We start from the raw sequence: 24,881 nt of genomic DNA, 5'->3' as shown, positions 1-24,881 counted from the left end.
ATTGTGACAAACTCTTTTAACTCAACTACCCTCGACCAAATTAATTTGTACTAGATAGTTTACAGTTTTTAAATATAATGATATTATGGGCATAATTAATGAGATCTTATTAGGTGGAGTGGTAAAAAGCCAGTGTTTGTGTCAAAGCCAGTCCTCCTCCTCTCTCTCTCTCTCTCTCTCTCTCTCTCTCTCTCTCTCTCTCTCTCTCTCTCTCTCTCTCTCTCTCTCTCTCTCTCTCTCTCTCTCTCTCTCTCTCTCTCTCTCTTTCTCTCTCTCTCTCTCTCTTTCATTTTGCCCCATCAGATTCTAGAGACCATCCCCATCTCAGATGAGGTCTCAGACCTGGTGGAAAAACTGGGGACCTTCTACGCAGAGGTGGATAGCGGAAGAGGAGGAGAGGATGAAGAAAATGAAGTGGACAGAAGGCCATTTACCAGGCCGTTTACAAGAGACGCAGGTGCCAAAAATACACCTGTTGTAGATTAGAGCTGTCCCCATCTAAAGAAATAGAAATAGTCATAGGACTTTATCGACTAATCGATTAGTTGATTCAATTGACAAATTTGTCTTCCCAACGTGCAATCATTCAGGAGGACCTCTCTAAATCTAGCACTTACCTGAGATGTACTCGTCATCTTATTTTTTTTTATTTTTTATTCTCTTTTTCCCCTTTTTCCGTTTTTCTCCAATCCCAATGTTAGTCGTTATGCCAATTCCCAATCCCCTTCCTGGTCGTTGCGCACTCTACCCCCTACTGTCGGTCTGGGAGGGCGGAGACTAAGTATCACATGCTTCCTCCGACACATGTGTACTAGTGGTCTGCAAGGGCCTTGAAATTAAGCCCATGCCCAGCCCGAGCCCATGACGTTCAGGCCCTGCCCGACAATAAGCCCGACTATAATGCAACATTTGAAGCCCTAGCCCGAATGAAAACCAGAATTTTTTTTATTTTTATTTAGACTTAAAAAAAAATAATTTATTTTTTTGTTTTAAATATTCGAAACACGGTTTTATATTAACTTAATAAATAAACAAAAACGAAAATGTCCAATAGGTCTGCCTAAATAACAGATAGGCGCATATCGCGCTGAAAACTAACAAGCATTATATTATAGCCAAATATAATTTTTTGTTTTTGTTTTAGATATTCGAAACACTGTTTATATATTAAGTTAATAAATAAACAAAAACGAAAATGTCCAATAGGTCTGCCTAAATAACGCATATCACGCTGAAAACTAAGAAGCATTTACATAGCCTGTTTCGCTCTTATTAGAATGCCGTCGCAGTGCTCGCTTAGACTGACTCACACGGCAGCCTCGTAAAACGTATTGAAGGCTATATGGAATCTTCTTTGACACACACACACACACACACACACACACACACACACACACACGACACAATAGCCTACCCAGTCACTATACAAACAAACAGAAAGCAGAAATCAGATTTCGAGCAGAGCACCATTTATATAATGAAAGCACAACAGAACAGGGCAGCGGCGACCCACACCAGCAAATAATAATAATCAGACTCACCACTTCGCTGTTGATGTCAGCAACGCGTTGAACAACGTTAACAAAACTTCGCCAACCGGCTACATACATCCAAGAACAAATTAAAACGTTCGCCAACTGGCTATATTCCAACTTCAAACAACCAATGCCACTTCGGTCCGGTTCATTTGTTCATCATCCACCTGAGGGCTTCATCACTGTTCTGCTCCCCTCGAGTTCTCCCTGCGGGCTGCGGTAATTACATCCAAATGTTTCAAAAAATGCAGCTTTCCCTTTCCCTTTACTATTTTATCTGTTAACTTATACATCTGGACTCCTCAGACACGAGGCTTCAATCTCTGATGACAGCACTACGTTACGCGAAACAGAAACTGAAACCGTAAGGTTATCCTATATAACCCTAGTTATATGAGTATAGCGGCCGAGCCCGAATTATTTATTTAAAAACAAAGCCCTACCCAGCCCGAACCCGTCGGGTCGGGTAGGGCCCCGTCGGGCTCAGGCAGGGATGCAGTGCACTAATGTGTACCCAGCCCACCGCTTCTTTTCATCTGGCAACGCGGACTCTCACTGGGAGAGTGTAATGTGTGGAAGGTCACACTACCTTTCCCAGATCCTTCCCTTGCTGTGCAGGCGTCCCGACCGAACTGTAGGAGTCGCCAGGACACACCCATGCCGGCTTCCCACCCGCTAACACTGCCAATTGTGTCAGTATGGACGGTCGGCCAAGCCGGAGGCACCACAGCCGGATTAGATCCCACTGGCTCTGTGGTGGTAGACAGACGCTTAGTCCGCTGCGCTACCCGGCCGCCCGTACTCCATCATCTTTTATTAAATAACTCATTCAGCATGGAAAAAGCATAAAATAAATAACTAATCGGAAGACAAAGTCTTGGTTGACTAAGACCACATTGACCAATTAATCAACGAAGAGCTAAGATAAGGACTAAGACAGTCCTATTATAGACCTTAATCAACAAAACACTAGAATACTCAAGTTGGAACTGGGTTGTATCCTTGCTCCTATTATATCCCTCATCAGTTTTGGAATTGCTCTTTTTGAACAACATATTTTGAACAATATATCTGTGTCTTTTTCTCCGTTCACATCAGACGTGTTGCTAAAGCCATATATGAAACCAACAATGGAAGGCAAGTCATCCTCTGTACTATCAATGGCAGTAGATTAGAACATATACTAGATGTCTAGTTGTTTGATATGCTCGTCAAGAACCCCCATTGCATGAGCCTATTTTAACCTAAATTGCTTCACTTTCATTAGCCTCTCTTATTAACTGGCGACAAAGGCTGGCAGATTATTGTGGACTCTATTTATGGACTTGATTTAGATTAGAATGATGCTGATGTATTGTGGGTAGTGGGTACCCTGAGGATTTGAGTCGATGGAGGACAATATATCCAGTAGTATCCATGTAGTTTATTGTTGCTTCTCTTTATTCCATATATATATATAACCTGACTTGTATCCTAAGACTGTGCTAAATGTTGTGTGGACGTAGTAGTACTGTAGAATTGTAGGTGGTATGTAGTGTGTATTTGCTTCCTGTAGATGTATCCCGCTTTAGTTATAACTGTATATGGTTACAACAAGTCACGAAGATAGGCCGTAAAAAGTATTTTCCACATTGTGAAGGATTTGGGGATCTGTGGGAAGATATACAAAACACCACAGAGAGAGTTAAAGACATACATGTCAGTGGCATGGCTGACAGTAGCAAGGAGAGAGAGAGCCAATTGGAGAGAAAGGAGGAAAGCAGTGATTCTGAAATGGATAAAGAAGAGGAGGATGAGCAGGGGGATGGTGATGATGAGGACGATGACGAATATGAAGAGGAGGAGGAAAAAGGTACCACCAGTAGTAGTAGTAGTAGTAGTAGCAGTAGTAGTAGTAGTAGTAGTAGTAGTAGTAGTAGTAGTAGTAGTAGTAGTAGTAGTAGTAGTAGTAGTAGTAGTAGTAGTAGTAGTAGTAGTAGTAGTAGTAGTAGCAGTAGTAGTATTAGTAGTCATTGAAGTTCACCTTTTGTGTTGTGAGAGTTGATGTTTTGTCACAAAAAAGCGAACTCAGGACATCACGTATCATTTACCACATAAAACAAGACAAGACTGCCTCTATATATCTCACAACCCAAGCAGAATCACACAACACTGTTGACATGCGGTGTGTGAGCAAAGAACATGCTTTGCAGTGCACTTTTCACCATAGATCTTCCTTGAGTCTTTCCCCGCAGAGACATGAAACAACCCTACAAAATAAAATAGTGAAAACGTCCCGTAAATTAAAGAAAGAAAGTAAGGACACCCAGGGCCAGACATACAATGTCAAACTGGGCACAGAAAGAGTGCTGTCCACTTCATCAGTTTAGCTTAATCGGACATACTGGTCAAATATATTTCTCCCCTCGCGGTGTCTCAGAGCGGAGAAGCCCTGACCCGAGGACGCTGAGGGTGGAGGGCAGGAGGTGGAGGTCCAGCGCCTGGGGGTCCAGCAGCAGTGTGGAGCCCAGCCTGTCCTCCCTCACCAACGGGACTCACAGCTCATTCAACAGTGAAGAGGAGGAAGAACTAGCCTGCTCCATAGAGCCCTGTGTAAAGAACAATCCCTACAGCCACCTCAATGGACACCTCAGTGGTAAGAAACCACATAGTCATTTAGGATAACTATATAAACAAAGGCTATGGTAGCAAATAACAGCACTAAATAAACAGACGTTAAACATTGGTCGACGGCTAATGTATCATCGCTTCCAATGTAGCTGCTGTGACCAATGAGCTGTGGCATTGCACCATATTGTATGGCAAAACGCGTCATTAGAATACTATGAATCCAGTATCTATCAATGTGAACAAGTGCTGTAGTGTAGACTAAAATTTCAATTTACAATTGTAGATCATAATGCCATGTCTCACTAATGATGTTTTGTAAAATAAGCTAGAGTTAGACAAACCTGTCTCATGAACGCAAACACAGTGGATGCCATGTTGATAAAAGCATTATTTGGTAAAAGGAGATGTAATACTAGAGTTATATTGTATCAATCACGTACCAAATACAGTTGAAGAATTATAAAAAGGGCAGTCACTTCCTGTTTTTTTTATTATAATTTCTATAATATAATTATCTATTTCTATTTCTATAGAAATATAGATGTGATATTGTCCCATCAATTTCTCAAACAGGCATTACAAATAGATTCCTATTTGCCAATCCTCATTGTGACCTTTACTGAGCACTTGGAGTCACAAATGTTTGGAAATGAATTCCCCTTTAGGGTTCAGCATCATATTATCGTCCTATTCCTTCCTTTGCCTAACTATATAACTGCTTTGAATTATCCAATCAGATCACAGTGATGTCATTCTTGAAAAGAGTCATCGGGCCACTGACTCAGATAATGAGGAATTCTGTGACTCAATGGAACATCTCGCCATGGAAGAGGTAGAGTGTTCTGCCTCCTATCACCTTGCTGGTCTGAAAGAAAATGGAAAGACAGAACATTTAAAAAATCGAATTGGTTTGTCATCTGTTATTCATAGTATTTGATCACAGACATATTGGTTGCAAAACAACGGGTGATGAAGTGTTCAGACAAAAGCCTGTGGTTGAAATCATATCTTTCCCCACTGAAGGTGTCTGGCGGTCCATCAAAAATCTCCTCATCTGGATCAAGGACCACCTCCGTTAGGCGAAAGGACCTTTGGGGAGAAACCAAGGTGATGCTAAATGGACAGGAACAACCACTGGGAGACCCCCGTCTTGAAGTAGGACTTGGCGCAGTCCGCTCCATCAGCTCCTTGTCAAGAAGAGGAAGAGGCAAGACTACTTGAATTATATAATATAATGGTTTGAGTACAACACACAGTATATTATCACTTTGGTCGCCAGGCTTATATTCTTAATATACCATCCTCCGCCAGCTCTATTTGTCCATGGAGAAGTTCCCTTTCTTTGCAGGGCTATAACTTTTTAAATTGTATAGCTAAATTGACATTACTATGGCCCATTCAACATCAAGTATCTATTGTTCAGGGTGTAGCAACGTTATACTTTTTCATTCACATATTCATACTAAAATACGGTCTAAAGTATAAGTATGTTTTTATCGTTTTCTGCAGCTTTCTCCAGAACGTGATTTATAGCCCCAAATGCATTATATTGATGATCAAATACAGTTTGATAGGAATCTGCGCGAGATAAAAAAATTTAAATGGACGTGCTTCTAGAAGTTACTACTGATCATCTGATGTTGACCGGATGGGGGGGGGGTCATTTATAATTCCGTGGCCAACGTTAGATGATTCATCTAGTGTGGGTGATATGATCATTAGAGCAGTTAGTATCGAACACGGTAAAAAATAACGCTGAATCTTACCGTAGCTTCCTCATAGCGTTGGGCGATGAGCGTGGAACAGAAATATTCCAATTATGGGATGTAGAAATATGCTATCCATTTCCAGGTTGTATAATAGTATATACGTCCAAATCATGTTGTTTATCGAGTTATTGGTAACGGATTGCTATCCGTTGTGTCTAGCTCGAGTCCTGGGACTATTACCGAGTGATCGGACCGAATTGGAATGAGCACCAGCTTCCATTTCCTGTTTCCGCTCTGGGCGATCCGCCGATCGGCCACCAGATGGCGCTCTTGAACCGTTGGAGAGTTGAGAGGGGATCAACAGTAGATCTCAAGTCTCCGGGGGAGAAATATGATTTCGATCACAGATTTTTGAAATATTGATATCAAAGACGTGGTACGGCGTCTTTGGCAGAATGAGCATGGCGGGGAATGACGTGGTACGGCGTTTTTGGCGACCATAGTGTTATTGTCTGAGTAAAAAAAAAACAAGACTACTGTAGTGGCCTTTGGCTCATGTTAATACTGTATCCCATGACAATAATCGACCCTCCTCCCAAGTTGTGCTTTGGAGGCCTTCTCCTGTGTATTTGAAAGTATTTGCCTAATCATCATGGTTAGTAGCTTGAGTTTTCACAAACTGTACAATGGATCATTATGGATCAATTGCCCCGGGAGTCCGTGATAAAGATATTTGATCTCAACCTTTTAAATATAGCCTGGCCTATAGTTGATCTCAACGCAAATTAGTGAGTCTTGCAGATCAATTACTTTTTTCAGGATATCAAGCTTGAATTCATTCATATTCATGACACCGGTTCCTCCTGTTTCAGGGTCCCAGTCCCCAAGGGTCAGCTGTGGCTCTCAGCTGTGCATTGACGTAGAGGCCGAGTGCTACTGTGTCACACAGAGCAGGACTTCTAGGAGTGTTTCCAGGGGCAACGTCAACGAGCAGATCGCCATGGCACTGCTGAGGTTACAGGAAGACATGTCTCACGTGCTGCACAGGCTGCACACCCTGGAGGTGCTGACTGTTTCACAGGTAAATGGACTGCATTTATATAGTACTTTTACTCCAAAATCGCTTTACACAACTTATGCCTCACATTCACCCATTCACCACATTCACACCGATGGCCAGAGGCAACCGTGCAAGGTTACATCCTGCTCGTCAGGAGCAGTTAGGGGTTAAGTGCCTTGCTCAAGGACACTTCCGACACACTGCCGGGAGGAGCGGGAATCAAACAGGGAACCTTCCCATTACCGGACGACTGCTCTACCTCCTGAGCCACTTTTGGCCCAAGGTGAGAGACGGTCTATGGCAGTGCTTCTGGGGAACAACCAATAGTGGATTATTGGGACCGATACAATGACAATTTGTTGTCATTATGTCAATTCCCTTCCTGGTCGTTGCTCGCATTGCCCCACTGTCGGCCTGGGGAGGGTGTAGAACTACCACACGCCTCCTCCGATACATGTGGAGTCGCCAGCCGCTTCTTTTCACCGGACAGCGAGGAGTTTCACTGGGGGAATGTAACTGTGGATGTTCATGCTATTTCCCCCAGATCCCCTCCCTGCTGAACAAGCGCCCCGACCGACCAGTAGGAGTCACAGTTTACAACGACCAGGACACATACCCCACCGGCTTCCCACCCGCTAACACTGCCAATTGTGTTAGTAGGGACGACTGACCAAGCCGGAGGTACCGCTGACAGCTGGATTAGATCCCAGAGTCTCTGCGGTGGTAGGCGAGTGCTTAGTCCACTGAGCTACCCAGCCGCATCTCTCACACACATTTATTATAATAATGTTGTCTGACTGAGATACAGGCTCATATTCTCAAGTCAAGAATACCCAAATTGACCCAAATTAGACGACAGACCTCTATTTGAAAATATTCTGTCTCCAATCTGATAAGTTGTTTGCTTTTACATGTAATGTGTTTTAGTACAGAATTCCACTACTGTCTGCCTTTGTCTGTCTCTTTGGTGGAGAGATACTGGAGGAGAGAATTAAACCTATGATCAGAATAGTCACATTCTGTTATTGTAACAACTTCTTGTGGATTAAATAATAGTGAAATGTTAAGAGTAAAGGTAAAATGTCCTCAGTTGTGCTATTATGTGCTATATCAATGTGTTCTCTGTATATATTACGAGTGCAGTAATGTTGTTGTAACACTATGGGGCGCTCTAACTAAAGGTAGAGGCCCACATCTGTTTCACCGTGCTGAGCCTATAAAAGGGGTGTGTCCACCTGCTCAGCTCTCTCTCTTCCTCTCTCAGCTGCACCTTGAAGTAGCAGGTGCACGCTGCAACAATGTTTATGACCAATGTGAAATAAACCAAGCCAAAAAGGCTAAAGAGTTCATCGTCTCTCATCGATTCCTTTCCTCCGAATGCAACGCAAAGATAAGCTGCAGTCATTATCTTAACAAAATGTAACTATCAGTGTTAATTTAGTCAACAAAAATGATGACTAAATTATGGTCGTCAACTAAGCTTTTTCCCCTGACGAGATCATGTGACACTAACGTGACAAAATTATTCATGCAATGTCGTTGACTAAAAACAACGACGCAAAATGTAGTTTGCAAAACAAAATCTTGCTAAGCGTTTATTCAACATCAACTTCAAGGTCAACACTGTTCACTTTCTACTTGCTAGATAACAGGAACTCGTTTGCAGACAGGAAAGTAACAAACATAATTGTCCGTGCGGAACCCTTATCCCCAACACATCGTTCTGTGGGTGAATTATTGTAATGTTCTGGGGTTTTGTGTGTTGCTCTAGTTGTATGGTCTTAGGGGCACCACTATTATGCTGGGGGTGTTGTTTCCCCCAGTAGATATGGGAGGACGGACCGGATGTTACATTGTTGTTGTTGTTGTGAAGCTAGCGTATTAGCAGGTAGCTGTGTTGTGTATGAGAAGGGAAGTATCAACCTGTAAAACCCCATATTGATCTGGAAATAAAGCACCATACAGAAAAGGAAACTCTCCTCTTTCTTCCCTACATTACTGCATGACGGATGGCTACATTATGTTGATCCACCACAATACAACACATTAAATAGCTTACATAAGTCTAACCGGCTAGCACTAACGTTAGCTTTTTTTGTTTAGAAAAAGCTCACGCCAACTTATGAGGCTGTAACTGAGTGGCGAGACTAAACAAAAAAGACTAAATCGAAACTAAACAAAAAAGACTAAAACGAAAATGCTCAGACCTGTAGTTGACTAAAACTTGACTAAACGAAAAATAGATAAAGGTGACTAAATATGATGAAAACAAAAAAGAGCATTTGAGACATGACTAAGACTAAAACTAAAATAAAAAATAGCTGACGAAATGAACACTGGTAACTATTACCCCTGAAACCGCTTCATGGACCTCACTGTACTCACACTGTCAGTATGACTTTTCACCATGCAAAACACTGATGCTTGACTCCACTTAAAGCCTATTGTTATTTATTTGTCAGTATGGAAAAAGAAAAACATAATTTGCCTGTATTTCTTTTCCCTTACACACCATGCATTGAAAAGGTATACATTCCACCTTACATGTCCAACATTTATTTTCATTTTAACATGCTTCCTATTTTCTTGTTCCAGTCTAGATCACCTTCGCCAAGGCAGGAAGATACCCTCCCTTTAGTACGAAAGGTATTTTACTCGAATGTTCACAAAAATACTATATTTTTAATGAGGAATCATAGCAATTATCATCATAATATCATCTATCTTTTTTTTTTTAATATATATATATAGCTTCAGAGACCATCCTGGTGGCCATTTCACCTGTCTCCCACCACTGTGATTTTGACTACAGCCTGGCCTCTGGTTGCTCATTGGCTAGTCCAGCTTTACTTGCAGCGCAAGAGGAGGTGAGTGAAGTGCTAGCCAAGTGCTTGCAACCCTCAATTCCTTACTGCTATTGTTTAGTCACGTTATTATTATCTTTTTTTAATTGGCTGCAATTGCAAGCCAAATCAGATCAAACAACATCTGGTTGTCCAGTCATACGGTTGACTATATCTTGCTGCAAGACTCACATCCTTAATGTGGAGGGATTTATCTGACCTTTGACCACTGAAACAATGTTATTTTATCTCCATTCCATTTGAAGTGGTTAGCACTGTTGCCTCACAGCAAGAAGGTCCTGGGCCCTCATTCATCAATAGTGTGCGTAGAACATTTCTATTTCCACACGTAAGCACGGAATGTAGAACTAGTGTACGCACAGGGAAGTCGGGATTCATCACACGGTGCGTACGCAGGCTCTATGCCCCTCCGTGTTGATGAATACCACTTTGTTCTACCGTCAATGCTCGTGCATGATTATCCATATATGGTCATGAAAATGAGGAAACACCCCCCATGGGATGTGAAATAATGGACTGACCCGAGCGGAACCCTGAGAAACTCCACGAAGATTGTTCACTGCTGTCGAACCAAGAAGACACTATCGCGTATTATGGGATAAATAATAAAAGGCGGACTTGTAAACGGTGATGTCAGATATCAACGGCTCCCTAAGACCATTGCTGCAATTCTGCCTGGACAGCTCAGAATACTAATAAAGACCGTTCGTTGACCACTGTTTGGCGTTGGTTGTGTGTCATTATAACCGTGCTGTAATATGAATGCCTTTATTAGTTGTGTTCGATTGGCTATATGATTTTTAGAGGCATCTATTTTGTTGTCGGCTAATAAAGACCGCGCTGGAATATGACTGCCTTTTCCCGTGTTGTTTGATTGATACCCAGGGATTAAAGTTCTCCTCAATTCTATTCCAAATCGCGATGGATCTCCCGTCAATTTTCTACCTGCTGCATATGATTTCTAGAGGCATACTACAATCTATTTTGATGTCAGTATTGGGTAGCCTATATAAACAATAATAGAGAGCATATACAAGAACAATGAATCTCACTGCATGTATGATGTAGGCATGCCTTTCAATACATGAACTTGAATTCCATCATGTTTGTGTGCGGGACTCACAAGGCTGTTGTCACAATGGGTGGTACCGGTACAGTAATAATTACAGTCCACACAATATCACGATCCATGCCATAGCCTATGTTCTATTAGGACATGATCTGTGACGACAAATGTTCTAGAATGTTTGATTAAGATATCATACTCTGACAGCATGCCTATGAGCAACAAAAACGCGAACTTGAATCCCATCATATACATAGTCTGTCCACTATCTGCATGGTGTCATTGCAATGCGTTTTCTATTCTTTCTTATACAGTAAAAAGGGGGAAGAACACTATATTCATATGACTTATTCTGCTTACAGCTTCGAAATTCCACTTGTTTCGTTTAACGTAAAGCCTTTTAAATATAATCAAAACGTTCCCGTGTTTCGGCGGTCTGTGCGCAAAATAATAACGAGTTGAGCTTTATGATTTATGATGAATTGAAAATGGGGGACCCTGATATAAACAAGACGAAAGTTGGTCTGCATCCCCAATTAACAATTGTATGTACTGAGCTGTACTGTACTGTACCCATTCTGCAATCTGTTAATAAACTTTTCAATCAATCAATCAATCAAGCTACGCGGAGCGCAGTCAGTCAGTAGCCTACACCCCGTATATTCCGATAACGCTATATAAACCATGCTGCATTCATTCTGAGAGAAAGATCTATTATTCCAAATGCTATTTATAGGGTTTTGACCATAATTACACTACTGTTGCTATTTTACAATGAACTATAATGAACTACGGTTCGTACAGAACATGCCAGTGTTATTATGCACAGAAGCTCATTTCCTTGTTGTAATAATATATTCTACCACTGGGCGTCAGGTAAGTGTGGTCTGACCTGTGCGTAGATGTAAGCACGGAGTCAAGTTCAAATCGAAATTGATGAATCCCACTCTTTGCTTAGAAATGATCGTACGCACAGGGTAAGCACAGATCTGTGCGTAGAACACGTTGATGAATGAGGGCCCTGGTTTCTAACCCGACGGGAAGCCTTTCTGTGTCTTTCTTTGCTTACTCTGGTTTTTCTCCTACACCAAAAACATGCATGCTAGCTAAACTTCTGTCATTAAGCTTGACCACAGGCACTGGCATTACAACAGGAGCTGGTTCCCGGGTGCTCTACTGTGGCTGCCCTCTGCTCCTACGTAGTCAAATGCAGAAAAGAGCCCCGCTTGAAATTGCCCCTTTTTTATATATATCTTTTGTTTTGGTCTGATGTGTGGGTTGGAGTTGAGTGGGGATAGGGAGGGCTTGCTATTGTTGTCCACACCTCAACCTAAACTTCAACACACACATCAGACCAAAACATAATAATTTAAACAAAGTGCAATACCAAGCGAAGCTCTTTTGCATAGTGGTCGCTGTTGGATGGCATACAGATTCTACCTTCAACAACTTAAGTCAAGGTGCTCAAGGAACTGTATGTTTGATGGTCATGTCTGGGCCATGTACATCAAACACAAGAACTTACATTTCCTATAGACTAGGTTACTAGAATTCAAAACAATGAACAAGTAATAACTCTTTCTTTTCTTTTCTGTTCCCAGGAAAATCAGCTGAGTGCTTACAGACCACCTGAATCAGTCACTCTACTTGAGCGCTGCTTCCACTGATATGGATAAAGCTGTTGCACTTTGGTTTGAAGCTCACCATCAGGCTTTTGCACACCATTAATGGGCAGTGGTCAGTCACCGGCAATAAAGGGACAATAGGTTGCATTAGATCACTTTGGGTTAGAAAATAAATTATTATAAAAGGAGACCCAGCAATGTGATGTCACATGTGGTGTTCAAGGAGACTGGAGCTCGTCTTAAGTGAGGATTTGAAAAACATAATAGGAGGTGCTTGAAACAGTAATAGGAGGTGCTTGCCTAAAGCTGATGCATGTGCTTTATTGCAATGTGTATCAAGGAAGTAGGCAAAAAATCTCTCTGTTCCCTCTGTTTGGAATATCTCTTACATATGTCACACGCTCCTCTGGAGTTTCATGACACATTGCTGAGTCAGCGTTTAACTAGGATTTACTTGTATCACGATCATATAGTAGGTATTGAGCTTGAATCGGGAAATTCGCTTTTCTTTCTTAAGTCAACTATTTATTGTACACCTCAACCTATAACAGAAATATATATTTCAATATTTCACTCCAAATGTAACTTGATATTTCAGATGAACCGTGTTGATGTTTGTAGCAAAGTAATCCCGGGAAATGTCCATTATTTCCCTCAAAACAACATAGAGAAACAGATAAAAATGTAGCCTTTTATCATTCATCACCTGAAATGGAATGCAGGGTCAAGGACTTTTCTGTTTGGATGAGATGGACATGTTAGGCGAGTGTATTTATTATTTTATGTTAAGCGCAATGGACCCAGATAATTAACTTTTTGGAAGAGGTGTCATACAATCTGACAATCTTTTTTTTTTATCTTAATATGTTTTTGGTAGCCTAATGGTACTTTTTCTAGTATGTGTTGCTCTGAAGTAGCATGACAACAGTTTAGTTGATGAAATGTTTTTATTTCTTCGAAAATAAATTTGTTCAGTCATTTGTACAGTGTCAGGGGAAACTCTGAGGCCTATAGTGCAATATACCGTATTTACTATGTATTATCATAAGAATGTATAAAGAGAACAGTTGTCTGTACAATTTCACATATACCGGTAATAAAGATATAATAAAGATTTTGGGAAGGAACAAAATATCTTTGCCATTTTGTTTTTCAGCCAATAAAACCTGGTAGGACCTGATAATAAGGGGTATAACCTAATACTAAGGGGTAGGGCCTGATAATAAGTGGTAGGACCTGATAATAAGGGGTATAACCTAATACTAAGGGGTAGGGCCTGATAATAAGTGGTAGGATCTGATAATAAGGGGTATAACCTAATACTAAGGGGTAGGGCCTGATACTAAGGGGTAGGACTTGAATGTAACGGCAAATTTTCATTTCCAATGTCCTGTTTTCTCTTGCCCGTTACTTCACAGGTATGGTAGGGAGTGATCTTACGCAGTAGACACAGCAATGATGGATGTCCAGTCGTGATTCCAGGTTTAGGGGTGTTTATTGCTGAAGTTGCAGTTGTACATTAAATGTATTGCTAGAGTGGGTTCTGTAGGAATTATATGGTATTCTATATTTATTTGGTATCTTCTGGTTGCTGAGCTGTTGAGCTTCTGTTACTGAGCTACTGCGTAGGATCACTCCCTACCATACCTGTGAAGTAACGGGCAAGAGAAAACAGGACATTGGAAATGGAAATTTGCCGTTACATTCAAGTAAGAACGGTGTGCTCCTCACTACCTGTGTCCTGTTTGGAACTGACCATGGAGCACTTGACAACTGTTCTGATTTAACCCTTCATTCACCTTTGGACAACAATAAACCCTGTAAACCGGACCGGCGGCAACTTTGGACATTCAATTCATTCAACATCACAAACTTTGGGACTGAGTAAGATAATTAATTGCGGGTGCATCGTGGACGCTTGTCGATTCATTGGGGAGCGACAAGCGGACACTACAAGGGGTATAACCTAATACTAAGGGGTAGGGCCTGATAATAAGTGGTAGGACCTGATAATAAGGGGTATAACCTAATACTAAGGGGTGGGGCCTGATACTAAGGGGTAGGACCTGATAATAAGGGGTAGGACCTGATAATAAGGGATATAACCTAATACTAAGGGGTAGCGCCTGATAATAAGTGGTAGGACCTGATAATAAGGGGTATAACCTAATACTAAGGGGTAGGGCCTGATAATAAGGGGTATAACCTAATACTAAGGGGTAGGACCTGATAATAAGGGGTATAACCTAATACTAAGGGGTAGGGCCTGATACTAAGGGGTAGGACCTGATAATAAGGGGTAAGATCTGATACTAAGGGGTAGGGCCTGATAATAAGGGGTAGGACCTGATACTAAGGGGTAGGATCTGATACTAAGGGGTTTCCCTCTGCCTGTAATCTGTTAGGTGCTGAGTGTGACTTTTCAGTTCCTTTGTTTCTAGTGGGGACATTTACATACAGTCTTTAGTCACGAGTGGGGGTTGTTGACTATTTCTGTAACACCAATATCTCCTTTTGCTGAGCACTGAAAATCCATTCTACTGTTGAAAAGGTACACCTGGCTTTTGTATTATGGTTTTCTAATTATTCACACCTATTAGTTATGAAATACACAGTCAAAGATACCACATCTCCATGTAAGGAGTAAAAAGTATGTTTTTTTTCTACAAGTATACAAACCTAATAATACTCGAGTAAAGTACAAATCCCCCAAAACAGTACTTAAGTATTGTAACAAAGTACAATTACTCAAGTACTTTACACCCCTGCTAATCATCTGGGTAAAATGCATTATTTGTGTACGCACATATCGACAGCTTGGTGAAGAAGGCACAGTAGCGCCTCTAATTCCTCAGACATCTGGGGAAGTTCAGGATGGCCCCCAGATCCTAAAGAACCCCTTCAGTGAATATCACCACCTGGTACAGAAACTTCCCAAACGTCATGACATTATACCAAGCGGTGCAGGGCCAAGGACTTTCTGAACATCGGACTCTTCTCTATGTTGTGATCAGGAAAATGGTACCACAGCCGCTCAATAACTGTCAAACTAGTTAATGTGTGCAAAACGGTTCAGTTGTGGGATATGTCAACATTGATTTTCGGTGAAGGGTCCCTTAAAAACAACAACCCTTGTGTCATCAATGACAAAACCGAGAAAAACAAAAACAAACCATGTGAACTTTGGAAATTACTCAATAACCAACTAGGCTGCAGTAAAAAACTTAAAACCAGATTCTCAAACATAAACATAAAGACGGACAACACGCTCATCACAGACAAGCTGGATGTAGCCAATTACTTAAACAGTTTCTTCACAAACATAACCACAACACTGGTAAACAAACTACCCTCCCACTCAGGGCAGTATGGGGTAGAACACATAGTAGCATACTACAAGAACCTAGGGGTCCACAAAGACGACTTCAAACTGGAAATGGTAACAACAGATGAGGTACTCAAAAAACTGAGTGACCTCCAACCTAACAAGGCCACTGGCCATGACAACATCCCCTCCAAATTCCTCAGAGACTTAGCAGCCGCCATCACCCCAGTCATCACACACATAATAAACCTCTCCATAAAACAGGGACACGTCCCCAAGGACTTCAAAATTGCGAGAGTAACACCCCTGCACAAAAAAGGCAGTAAATTAGACCCTGGCAACTACCGCCCTGTTTCTATCCTAACCTCCATCTCGAAAGTCATGGAAAAAATTGTATACGAACAGGTCGAAAAATACCGTGCGGAAAAAAATCTAATCTACGAATTCCAATCTGGCTTCAGAACATCCCACTCCACTGACACATGCCTTCTCTATTTAAACGACCACATCAAACAAGAGGTGGACGCGGGCAAATACTGTGGCATGGTCATGCTGGACCTACAAAAGGCCTTCGACACTGTCAATCACACTATTCTGATTGACAAGCTAAAAGCAATTAGTTTTGATAGTCTACCAGTGAGCTGGATGCAATCCTACCTGGAGGGGAGAGAGCAGATGGTGGAGGTAAACGGTACCCTACCCCCCCCCCCCCCCCCTCACAGTGAGCTGTGGTGTTCCACAAGGAAGCATACTAGGTCCGCTACTGTTCCTAATTTATGCAAATGACATGTCGTCAGCTTGTGACTGCAACTTGTTCCTGTTTGCGGACGACTCAGCCCTGCTGGTCTCTGACAAGAACAAGTTACAGGTTGAAAAAACCCTCAGCTCAGAACTAGGCAAAATCTGCATATGGCTCGCTGATAACAAACTATCATTACACATGGGCAAAACCGAGTCCATTCTCTTCGGTTCAAATAACAAACTCAGCAAGACCGACGGCTTCTCAGTTACAGTGGGTGACAATATTGTCACAAGGAAAGAAGATATTACCTACCTGGGTTCCATCCTAGAGGCAAATCTTTCCTGTGACAAAATGGCATCCAATGTAATAAAAAAAGTCAACCAACGAACACGATTCTTGTACCGGATCTCCTCACTGGTAAACAAGAATACCCTGAAGACTCTGGCAGGAGCACTCATTCAAGGGTACTACGACTATGCATGCACCTCATGGTACCAAAGCACCTCAAAGGCACTAAAAACAAAATTACAAACATCCCAAAACAAACTGGTCAGACTACTGCTTAACCTTACTCCTAGAACCCACCTCACCCTTGCCCACTTTGACAACCTAGGATGGCTTAGGGCCCTTTCTCACTCACTGCTCTGTGTCGAATCAGACCTCTAGGATGGAACCCAGGTAGGTAATATCTTCTTTCCTTGTGACAATATTGTCACCCACTGTAACTGAGAAGCCGTCGGTCTTGCTGAGTTTGTTATTTGAACCGAAGAGAATGGACTCTGTTTTGCCCATGTGTAAAGATAGTTTGTTATCAGCGAGCCATATGCAGATTTTGCCTAGTTCTGAGCTGAGGGTTTTTTCAACCTGTAACTTGTTCTTGTCAGAGACCAGCAGGGCTGAGTCGTCCGCAAACAGGAACAAGTTGCAGTCACAAGCTGACGACATGTCATTTGCATAAATTAGGAACAGTAGCGGACCTAGTATGTTTCCTTGTGGAACACCACAGCTTACTGTGACGGGGGGGGATAGGGTACCGTTTACCTCCACCATCTGCTCTCTCCCCTCCAGGTAGGATTGCATCCAGCTCACTGATAGACTATCAAAACCAATTGCTTTTAGCTTGTCAATCAGAATGGTGTGATTGACAGTGTCGAAGGCCTTTTGTAGGTCCAGCATGACCATGCCGCAGTATTTGCCCGCGTCCACCTCTTGTTTGATGTGGTCGTTTAAATAGAGAAGGCATGTGTCAGTGGAGTGGGATGTTCTGAAGCTAGATTGGAATTCGTAGATTAGATTTTTTTCCGCAAGGTATTTTTCGACCTGTTCGTATACAATTTTTTCCATGACTTTCGAGATGGAGGTAAGGATAGAAACAGGGCGGTAGTTGCCTGGGTCTAATTTACTGCCTTTTTTGTGCAGAGGGGTCACTCTCGCAATTTTGAAGTCCTTGGGGACGTGTCCCTGTTTTATGGAGAGGTTTATTATGTGTGTGATGACTGGGGTGATGGCGGCTGCTGAGTCTCTGAGGAATTTGGAGGGGATGTTGTCATGGCCAGTGGCCTTGTTAGGTTGGAGGGCGCTCAGTTTTTTGAGTACCTCATCTGTTGTTACCATTTCCAGTTTGAAGTCGTCTTTGTGGACCCCTAGGTTCTTGTAGTATGCTACTATGTGTTCTACCCCATAATGCCCTGAGTGGGAGGGTAGTTTGTTTACCAGTGTTGTGGCTATGTTTGTGAAGAAACTATTTAAGTAATTGGCTACATCCGGCTTTTCTGTGATGAGCGTGTTGTCCGTCTTTATGTTTATGTTTGAGAATCTGGTTTTAAGTTTTTTTTACTGCAGCCTAGTTGGTTATTGAGTAATTTCCAAAGTTCACGTGGTTTGTTTTTGTTTTCCTCGGTTTTGTCATTGATGAATTTTTTTTTTGCTGTTTTGATCATGGAGTTTACATCATTTCTTAGTCTGTTTCTTTCCAGTTTGAGTTCAGTCACGTGGGCTTGGAGTTCACTGCTCGTGCTTATGGTAAGCTTTGACTGACTTTTACGAAACTCAGAGCATTTTTTGTCTCTGTATGTCATATATGTTATGATTAATTGAAAATGGGGGACCCTGATGTGAATGAATGAATGAAAACTTTATTTAACATATTGCAGAATGGGTACAATACAGTACGGCTCAATACACACAATTGTTAAGGGGATGCAGACCTGAGAAAGACGTTTGTCTTGTTTCCATCAGGGTCCCCCATTTTCAATTCATATAGACATTTATGACATACACAACATACATGACATTTATGGCATAGGGACATATAGGTATTTAGTACTGATACATTTGTGACATAAACGGTATTCAAATATACAGTACTGTTACCCCTAGATCCTGACAGAGTATATACATATGATGGGGAGGGGACTGTACATTAGGAGGGGGTGGGTGGGTGGGAGAGAAATATACATACGGCGGGGGGGGGGGGGGGGGGGGGGATATATACATGCGGTGGGGAGGAGACTGTCTATTAGGAGGTGGTGGGGGTTTTGGGCATTTACGGTGGCCAGTTTCGAATTGCAGCCTCCCGTAGGTGCTCTTTAAGAGCGGTTTTGAATGTGGGTAGGGATTCACATTCCTTTACAGCTTTGGGTAGGGCGTTCCACATTGATGTGGCATAATTGCGAAACGTATTTAGTCCCTTGTTTGAGCCGAATCTGGGTTTAACATGATTTGTTGAGCTTCCTCTGGTGTAGTGGTTGTGGTATTCACTGACCTTTGGGAAGTATTTTGACATGTACATGGGTACCTTAGTCGTATAGTGTATCTTGTAGACCAGGCCCATTGCAAGTTGCTGTACTCTGTCGTCTACTCTAAGCCATCCTAGGTTGTCAAAGTGGGCAGGGGTGAGGTGGGTTCTGGGGGTAAGGTCAAGTAGTAGTCTGACCAGTTTGTTTTGTGATGTTTGTAATTTTGTTTTAAGCGCCTTTGAGGTGCTTTGGTACCATGAGGTGCAAGCATAGTCGTAGTACCCTTGAATGTAAACATGACGAAAGTCTTTCTCTGGTCTGCATCCCCTTAACAATTGTATGTATTGAGCTGTACTGTACTGTACCCATTCTGCAATCTGTTAATAAAATGTTCAATCAATCAATCAATCAATCAAACCTCTTCACTCAGGGGGAAAAAACGTAATTTCCGGATAATCTTCCTGATGACTCGACACACGATTTGGGATACACGTTTCTCGGAGTTGCGCAACGCGGAGGGAGTAGCAGGCCATGCCGCGAGTTCATGGGGGGTGGCTGTTGTTTGGAGAGGAAGACAGAAGTGCGGTTTGTTCATGTGGGAGGGTGCATTTTGAGAGGTGCGCCGAGTGGCGGCGTCTGCGTCCGTCAGAACTGTGCAGCGAAGACATGTGTGGGAGTAGTAGTCGGTGGTGGAAGGCGGAAGATGTAGCTGTGAAAGAGCAGGGACAGCGGAAAACTCGCGATTGGTGGCCTCGGCCTGTGAGGGGCTGTCCAGGGTATTGGGAGGATCGTGATGGAAGTAAATGGTGTGAGAAGGGCGAGGAAGATAGCGATAGGGATGGGAATGGCCATGACGACGGGAAGGGGACGGGTGGGGCCAGTATGGAGTGTAGTGGGGAAGAGAGTGGGGGAGAAGAGTGGAAAGAGGTGGGGAAGAAGAGTAGGGAAAGTGAGGGGAAGGGGAGTAAGAGGAAGAAAGAGAGGGGAGATAGCTTGAGTGGGTCAGAGGATGAGGGTAAAGGAAAGGGTTTTGTAGGGTTGAATGTAGTGGTGCGATTTGAGGGAGAAGGCGGAGTTAGGGATATAGAGCCGAAACAGCTGTCAAAGCTCATTAAAGCACAGTTAGGAGAGGTAAGGTACGGAAAGGTGTTGGGGGATGGGAACTTGTTTATAGGGTGTGTAAGTGTAGTGCAGGTAGAGAGGGCAAGGGAAATGAAGAGCATTGGAAAAGTGAAGGTCTGTGGAGTAGGGATAGTAGGGGAGAAAAGGGATAGTGGGTGCAAGGGGGTGATTGGTGGAATTCCAATTAAGGTTAGTATGGATCAGCTGTTAGGGGATTTGAGGAGTGACGAACGCAATGGGAAAGTTAAGAGTGTAGAGAGGATGAAGAGAGGGGCAGAGAAGGAGGAGACAGGGACGATAGTCGTTCAGTTTGAGGGTGAGGTTAGTCCGAGAGTGGTAATTTTAGGGTATTTGGCATATAGGGTTAGGGAGTTTGTGCCGAATCCGTTGAGGTGTTACAGGTGCCAGGAGTTTGGACATGTAGCTAAGTGGTGTAGGAAGGGACAGAGATGTGGTAGATGTAGTGGGGAGCATAAGTATGGGGAGTGTGAACTGGGAGTGGAGCCGAAGTGTTGTAGTTGTGGTGGGAAGCGTAGCGTATTGGGGTTGTGAGGCGATGAAACTAGAGGTAATGGTCCAGCAGGTGCGAAGGGAAGGTAGAATTTCATATGCGGAGGCAGCTAGGAAGGTAGGACAGGGACAGCAAGACAAGGGACATGGGTTTAGGGAAGGGCAGTTGGCAGTAAGGATAGTGCAGGAGGATCAGGGAAAGCAAGATAGGGGGCAGGGTTTTAGGATAGGGCATCGGTTGGTAGAGGAAGTTCAGGCGGAGAAAGAGAGGGTGTTTAGGGAGAGGTTGGATATGGTGGCCTTTGTGGCAGGGGTAGTGAATACGACAGCGACGGTTAGCAGTAGGACAGAGAGGACTAGGTTGATAGTTCTAGCAGCAGTGGGACACTTGGGTATGAAGGGGTTGACAGTGGAGGATGTTATGAGGGAGTTACTGAGGGTGGTTTGTTGTTTTGTGTGTTATGGGGTTGAATGGATTGTACAGTAGGTGGCGGTATGCAGCTTTTGTGGTCGCAATCTGCCACTATACCCAGTGAAGAAGAAGGTTATTGTGGAATGGCGTGTGCAGTAGGTGGCGGTGTGCGGCTTTTGTAGTCACGACCCGCCATAATTTTGTTTCTACAGTGATCTCACTGTCATGTGGAGGGCGGCAATACCATATATCTATAGAACACTAGATAGCTTAAGGCGGAGTCACCAGCGTCACTGAACCGCCGCCATCTTGCTCCAGTTAGCATTGAGTGAGAGTGAGTGAGCTGCACAGACAAAAATACTCATAACTCGCTGAAATATTGACGGATTTACAAACGGGTTGGTTTGCTATAAACATCAAAGATGTAGTTATGATACTGCATACTTATAAAAAAAAAAAATTAAAGACGTTTTTTTTTACAAACCGCTGAATCATAGCCACGTTAATAATGCTTGTAATAAACCAAACCGTTTGTAAATCCGTCAATATTTCAGCGAGTTATGAGTATTTTTGTCTGTGCAGCTCACTCACTCTCACTCAAGGCTAACTGGAGCAAGATGGCGGCGGTTCAGTGACGTCGCTCTCCATTGCCCGGCAGCGCGGGCAAGCTATCTAGTGTTCTATATATATCTATATCTATAGAACATGGGCAATACGCCTCGATGCGTCTACTCTGCCGGAAATTCAAATAAGAAGAAGAAGAAGAATACCATAGATATGTGTTCTATAGATATCTGTGGGCAATACGCCTAGATGCGTAGTCCGCCGGAAACTTACACGAAGAAGAAGAAGAACGTCATTTCCGAGTGAACCACTTCCATTCTTAGCTATTTGCTATAACTTAATATACCCGCTGTCTTTGCCAGCGCAGTTACCAAGAAAGCAAGATCAAGTGTGACAAACAAGGACATTTGACTTTTAAGAAACGTTGATGTGCATAACGCCGGATAGCCGACAGTCTAGGGCCACTGACAATTAAACATGTTTTCCTTGTCAATGACAGTCCAACCACAGGTAAGAAAGAAAGTGACTACGGGGTGTTTTTGTTTTGATTTGCATGGATCTGACAAGCTAGCTAACACATTAGCCTGTTCGCAAACTAGCGATCGTTACTCTTTATGTCATTCTTCCATACATTGTTGTCGACCTGGCGTTGATATGTACTGGTGACATAAGTGCATAGCTAGTACTGGAGTTAGAATTGTGTTTAATGATCTAGCTTCGCTATCGCTAGCTATGATCTTGGACCGAGATCAACTTTGAGCGGCCTAATGTTACTGACAGACCAAGCTAAGCTAATAAGTTAAATTCAATTTGGCTAACGTTAGCTATCAAGCGGCTTGATCCCAAAACTAACGACGTCAATTAGCACCTTGCGAATGCATCATATCGGTAGCTACTGTAGATTGTCCACCAATTAGCCTAACCAAAATTTGGTAATGTTCAGGTGGCTGTAGATGGGAGAGCGAGTTAGCCGATGTGTTACTACATACTGTAACAGTACAGTCAGCTGCTGTAGTAAGCTGTGTGTAATCTGTCTGATTGCCAACATTTTGCAGGTAAAGTGATAGAGATGAGTGTTTAAATGGGGGCTATGAGGAACAACACGTTTTGGCTGGTGGGACAGCAACTCAGCAGATAAGCCAGGCAGCTTCTGCTAGGAATGTTGTGTTGTTGAACTTAAACTGCATCGTTGGTACAGGTGACTGTCCCCCTGAGTCACTTGATCAACGTCCTACACTCCTTGAAGAGCTCAGTGGGAAGCAGCAGCACTACCACCAAGACAAGCAGGGACAAGGAGCATGCCACAGAGTCGGACCTACACAGCATGGAGGTACACACACACACACAATTGCAAACAAGTTAATTAAAAAAAATTAATAATTACAAAAAAGTTTGTTTCAAAGGGAGTTTATATACTTTGTGACACAATAGCCAAACAAATGCACTAGCCATATGCCAAATTATTAGGGCCTATTACCAAAAAAAGTTATCAAGTCTGAGTCCTCATCTGCACCTTCCTGGTTCAGTGGTTCCTTTTTAGCTCATTTTTCCGAGTGCCTGCTTCTTTTTTGTTCCCAGAGAGTGTATTTGGCCACATAAAGAAAAGGCGATGCGCCCAGCTTTTTTTCCCCCAGAGCACTCTCACCTTTTTTGTGTGACCGCTGTAGGCGGTGCTTTTTAAGTTGAAAATCTGTGAACTTCTCAGAAAGGTGCTGTTGTCATCACTGGCACTTCCCAGCAGAAATAGATGCCATGTGGATACAGGCTCTTATATTAGGGGTTCAATTCCCTCTGAACCAACCATGCACACCATAATTTACTCTTGATAAAACATTCCAACAAATATGTTATGTTTTATTAAAAGAGATTAGGTGCAGTTACTGCATGTGTAACCATGGAGGTTACATCCAGGATATAGAATGTGTGATGTGTCTACATCATGTACTGTATATGTGGGCCCAATACATAACTTGGCTGTAAAGGAGAGACTTATCATTCCACTGAGCCCATTTTCATTAAGATATTTTGACGTTTCAGATGACGCCACTGTCTTTGTGCTAGCTTAGGAAATTAGCCAGCTAGATGTATTTTTTCCTTTTTTTTTAAGATACATTTTTTAGCGTTTATCCCTTTTTGCTACTGGGCAGTCCAGTAGAGAGAGAGAGAGGAGGAACGGGAGACAGAGTGGGGGGAAGACATTCGGCAAATAACGACGGGTCCGGGAATCGAACCCGGGTCGGCCGTGCCACGACTCAGCGTGTTATGTGGTTCGCCACTGGGGCGCCCAGCTAGATGTCTGATCAACCGCTAACATAAACAATATGTATGTCAATATCATACAAGAAACATACAAGCTGATGCCAACATGTCAGTGATCGGGCTCTAAGGATGTACTGCATCATCAATTGTATGTTTCATGTTTTCAGAATGGAAATGTGTTTTTTCTCATTGTGTTTGAAGCCCACATGGAGCCTTCGGGAGCTTGGGCTGTCAGACCTGGGAGTGGGCCAGTTGGATGAGCTTGTGAACAGTGTGTTGCCTCGCCCCCAGCAACAGGGAGTGCCATCCCCATCCAACCCCACCAACCAGTCGTTCTGGAGGACCTCCCACCTCTCCACGCACTCCTTCTTCCTCAACAAGCATGGTGAGACTGGATATCCAGGGCTCTCCCAAACACCTCACCAGGGACACTGCACCGCCTTGTGAAGTTTCCAAGCTTACACAGGATGCACCCCCCATTTTGCCGGTCTAAACCACATTGCATGCTTGCACGAGGAAGGATAATAATGATGATCTAGCATTGATTTCAGGAAGATTCGTTAATCGGGTGAAAAATGACAGTGTTTATTGAATTACACAAAAACGCTGTTTTCATGTATTTTTCCTGGAATTACTCTGAAGCACCCAAACTATATTCATATTCAAAACGGTATAAAACGGAAATGAAAAAATAATCAGTTTTTTTGCACGTTGACTGGAAGGGAAATCACTGACACTTG

At 42.8% G+C, this 24,881-nt stretch overlaps 2 protein-coding genes across 4 annotated transcripts in view; both read left to right on the top strand.

Moving 5' to 3' along the window:
• LOC311238923 (acyl-CoA-binding domain-containing protein 5A-like) overlaps window positions 1-13,548 on the top strand; it is a 47,797-nt gene extending 34,249 nt beyond the window's left edge. The window contains exons 5-12 of one of the 2 annotated variants that reach the window (XM_084327121.1): window positions 304-457; window positions 3,955-4,170; window positions 4,883-4,977; window positions 5,169-5,352; window positions 6,727-6,935; window positions 9,510-9,560; window positions 9,727-9,781; window positions 12,446-13,548. In XM_084327121.1, the coding sequence (XP_084183247.1) occupies window positions 304-457; window positions 3,955-4,170; window positions 4,883-4,977; window positions 5,169-5,352; window positions 6,727-6,935; window positions 9,510-9,560; window positions 9,727-9,753 (936 nt within the window). In that variant the 3' untranslated portion in view covers window positions 9,754-9,781; window positions 12,446-13,548. Of the gene's footprint in view, window positions 1-303; window positions 458-3,954; window positions 4,171-4,882; window positions 4,978-5,168; window positions 5,353-6,726; window positions 6,936-9,509; window positions 9,561-9,665; window positions 9,782-12,445 lie in introns of both variants that reach the window. The other variant, XM_084327120.1, reaches the window with a different exon arrangement.
• An 8,703-nt stretch (window positions 13,549-22,251) lies between these two features.
• yme1l1b (YME1-like 1b) overlaps window positions 22,252-24,881 on the top strand; it is a 41,735-nt gene continuing 39,105 nt past the window's right edge. For both annotated transcript variants that reach the window (XM_084327411.1, XM_084327410.1), the window contains exons 1-3: window positions 22,252-22,392; window positions 23,081-23,212; window positions 24,343-24,526. In XM_084327411.1, coding sequence (XP_084183537.1) covers window positions 22,360-22,392; window positions 23,081-23,212; window positions 24,343-24,526 — 349 coding nt within the window. In that variant the 5' untranslated portion in view covers window positions 22,252-22,359. The remainder of the gene's footprint in view (window positions 22,393-23,080; window positions 23,213-24,342; window positions 24,527-24,881) is intronic.

The sequence above is a fragment of the Notolepis coatsorum genome (assembly GCF_963971535.1).
Source record: "Notolepis coatsorum genome assembly, chromosome: 13".
Taxonomy (NCBI): Eukaryota; Metazoa; Chordata; class Actinopteri; order Aulopiformes; family Paralepididae; genus Notolepis; species Notolepis coatsorum.
The sequence above is the reverse complement of the archived record's forward strand: the minus strand, read 5'-3'. Positions and strand labels throughout refer to the sequence as shown.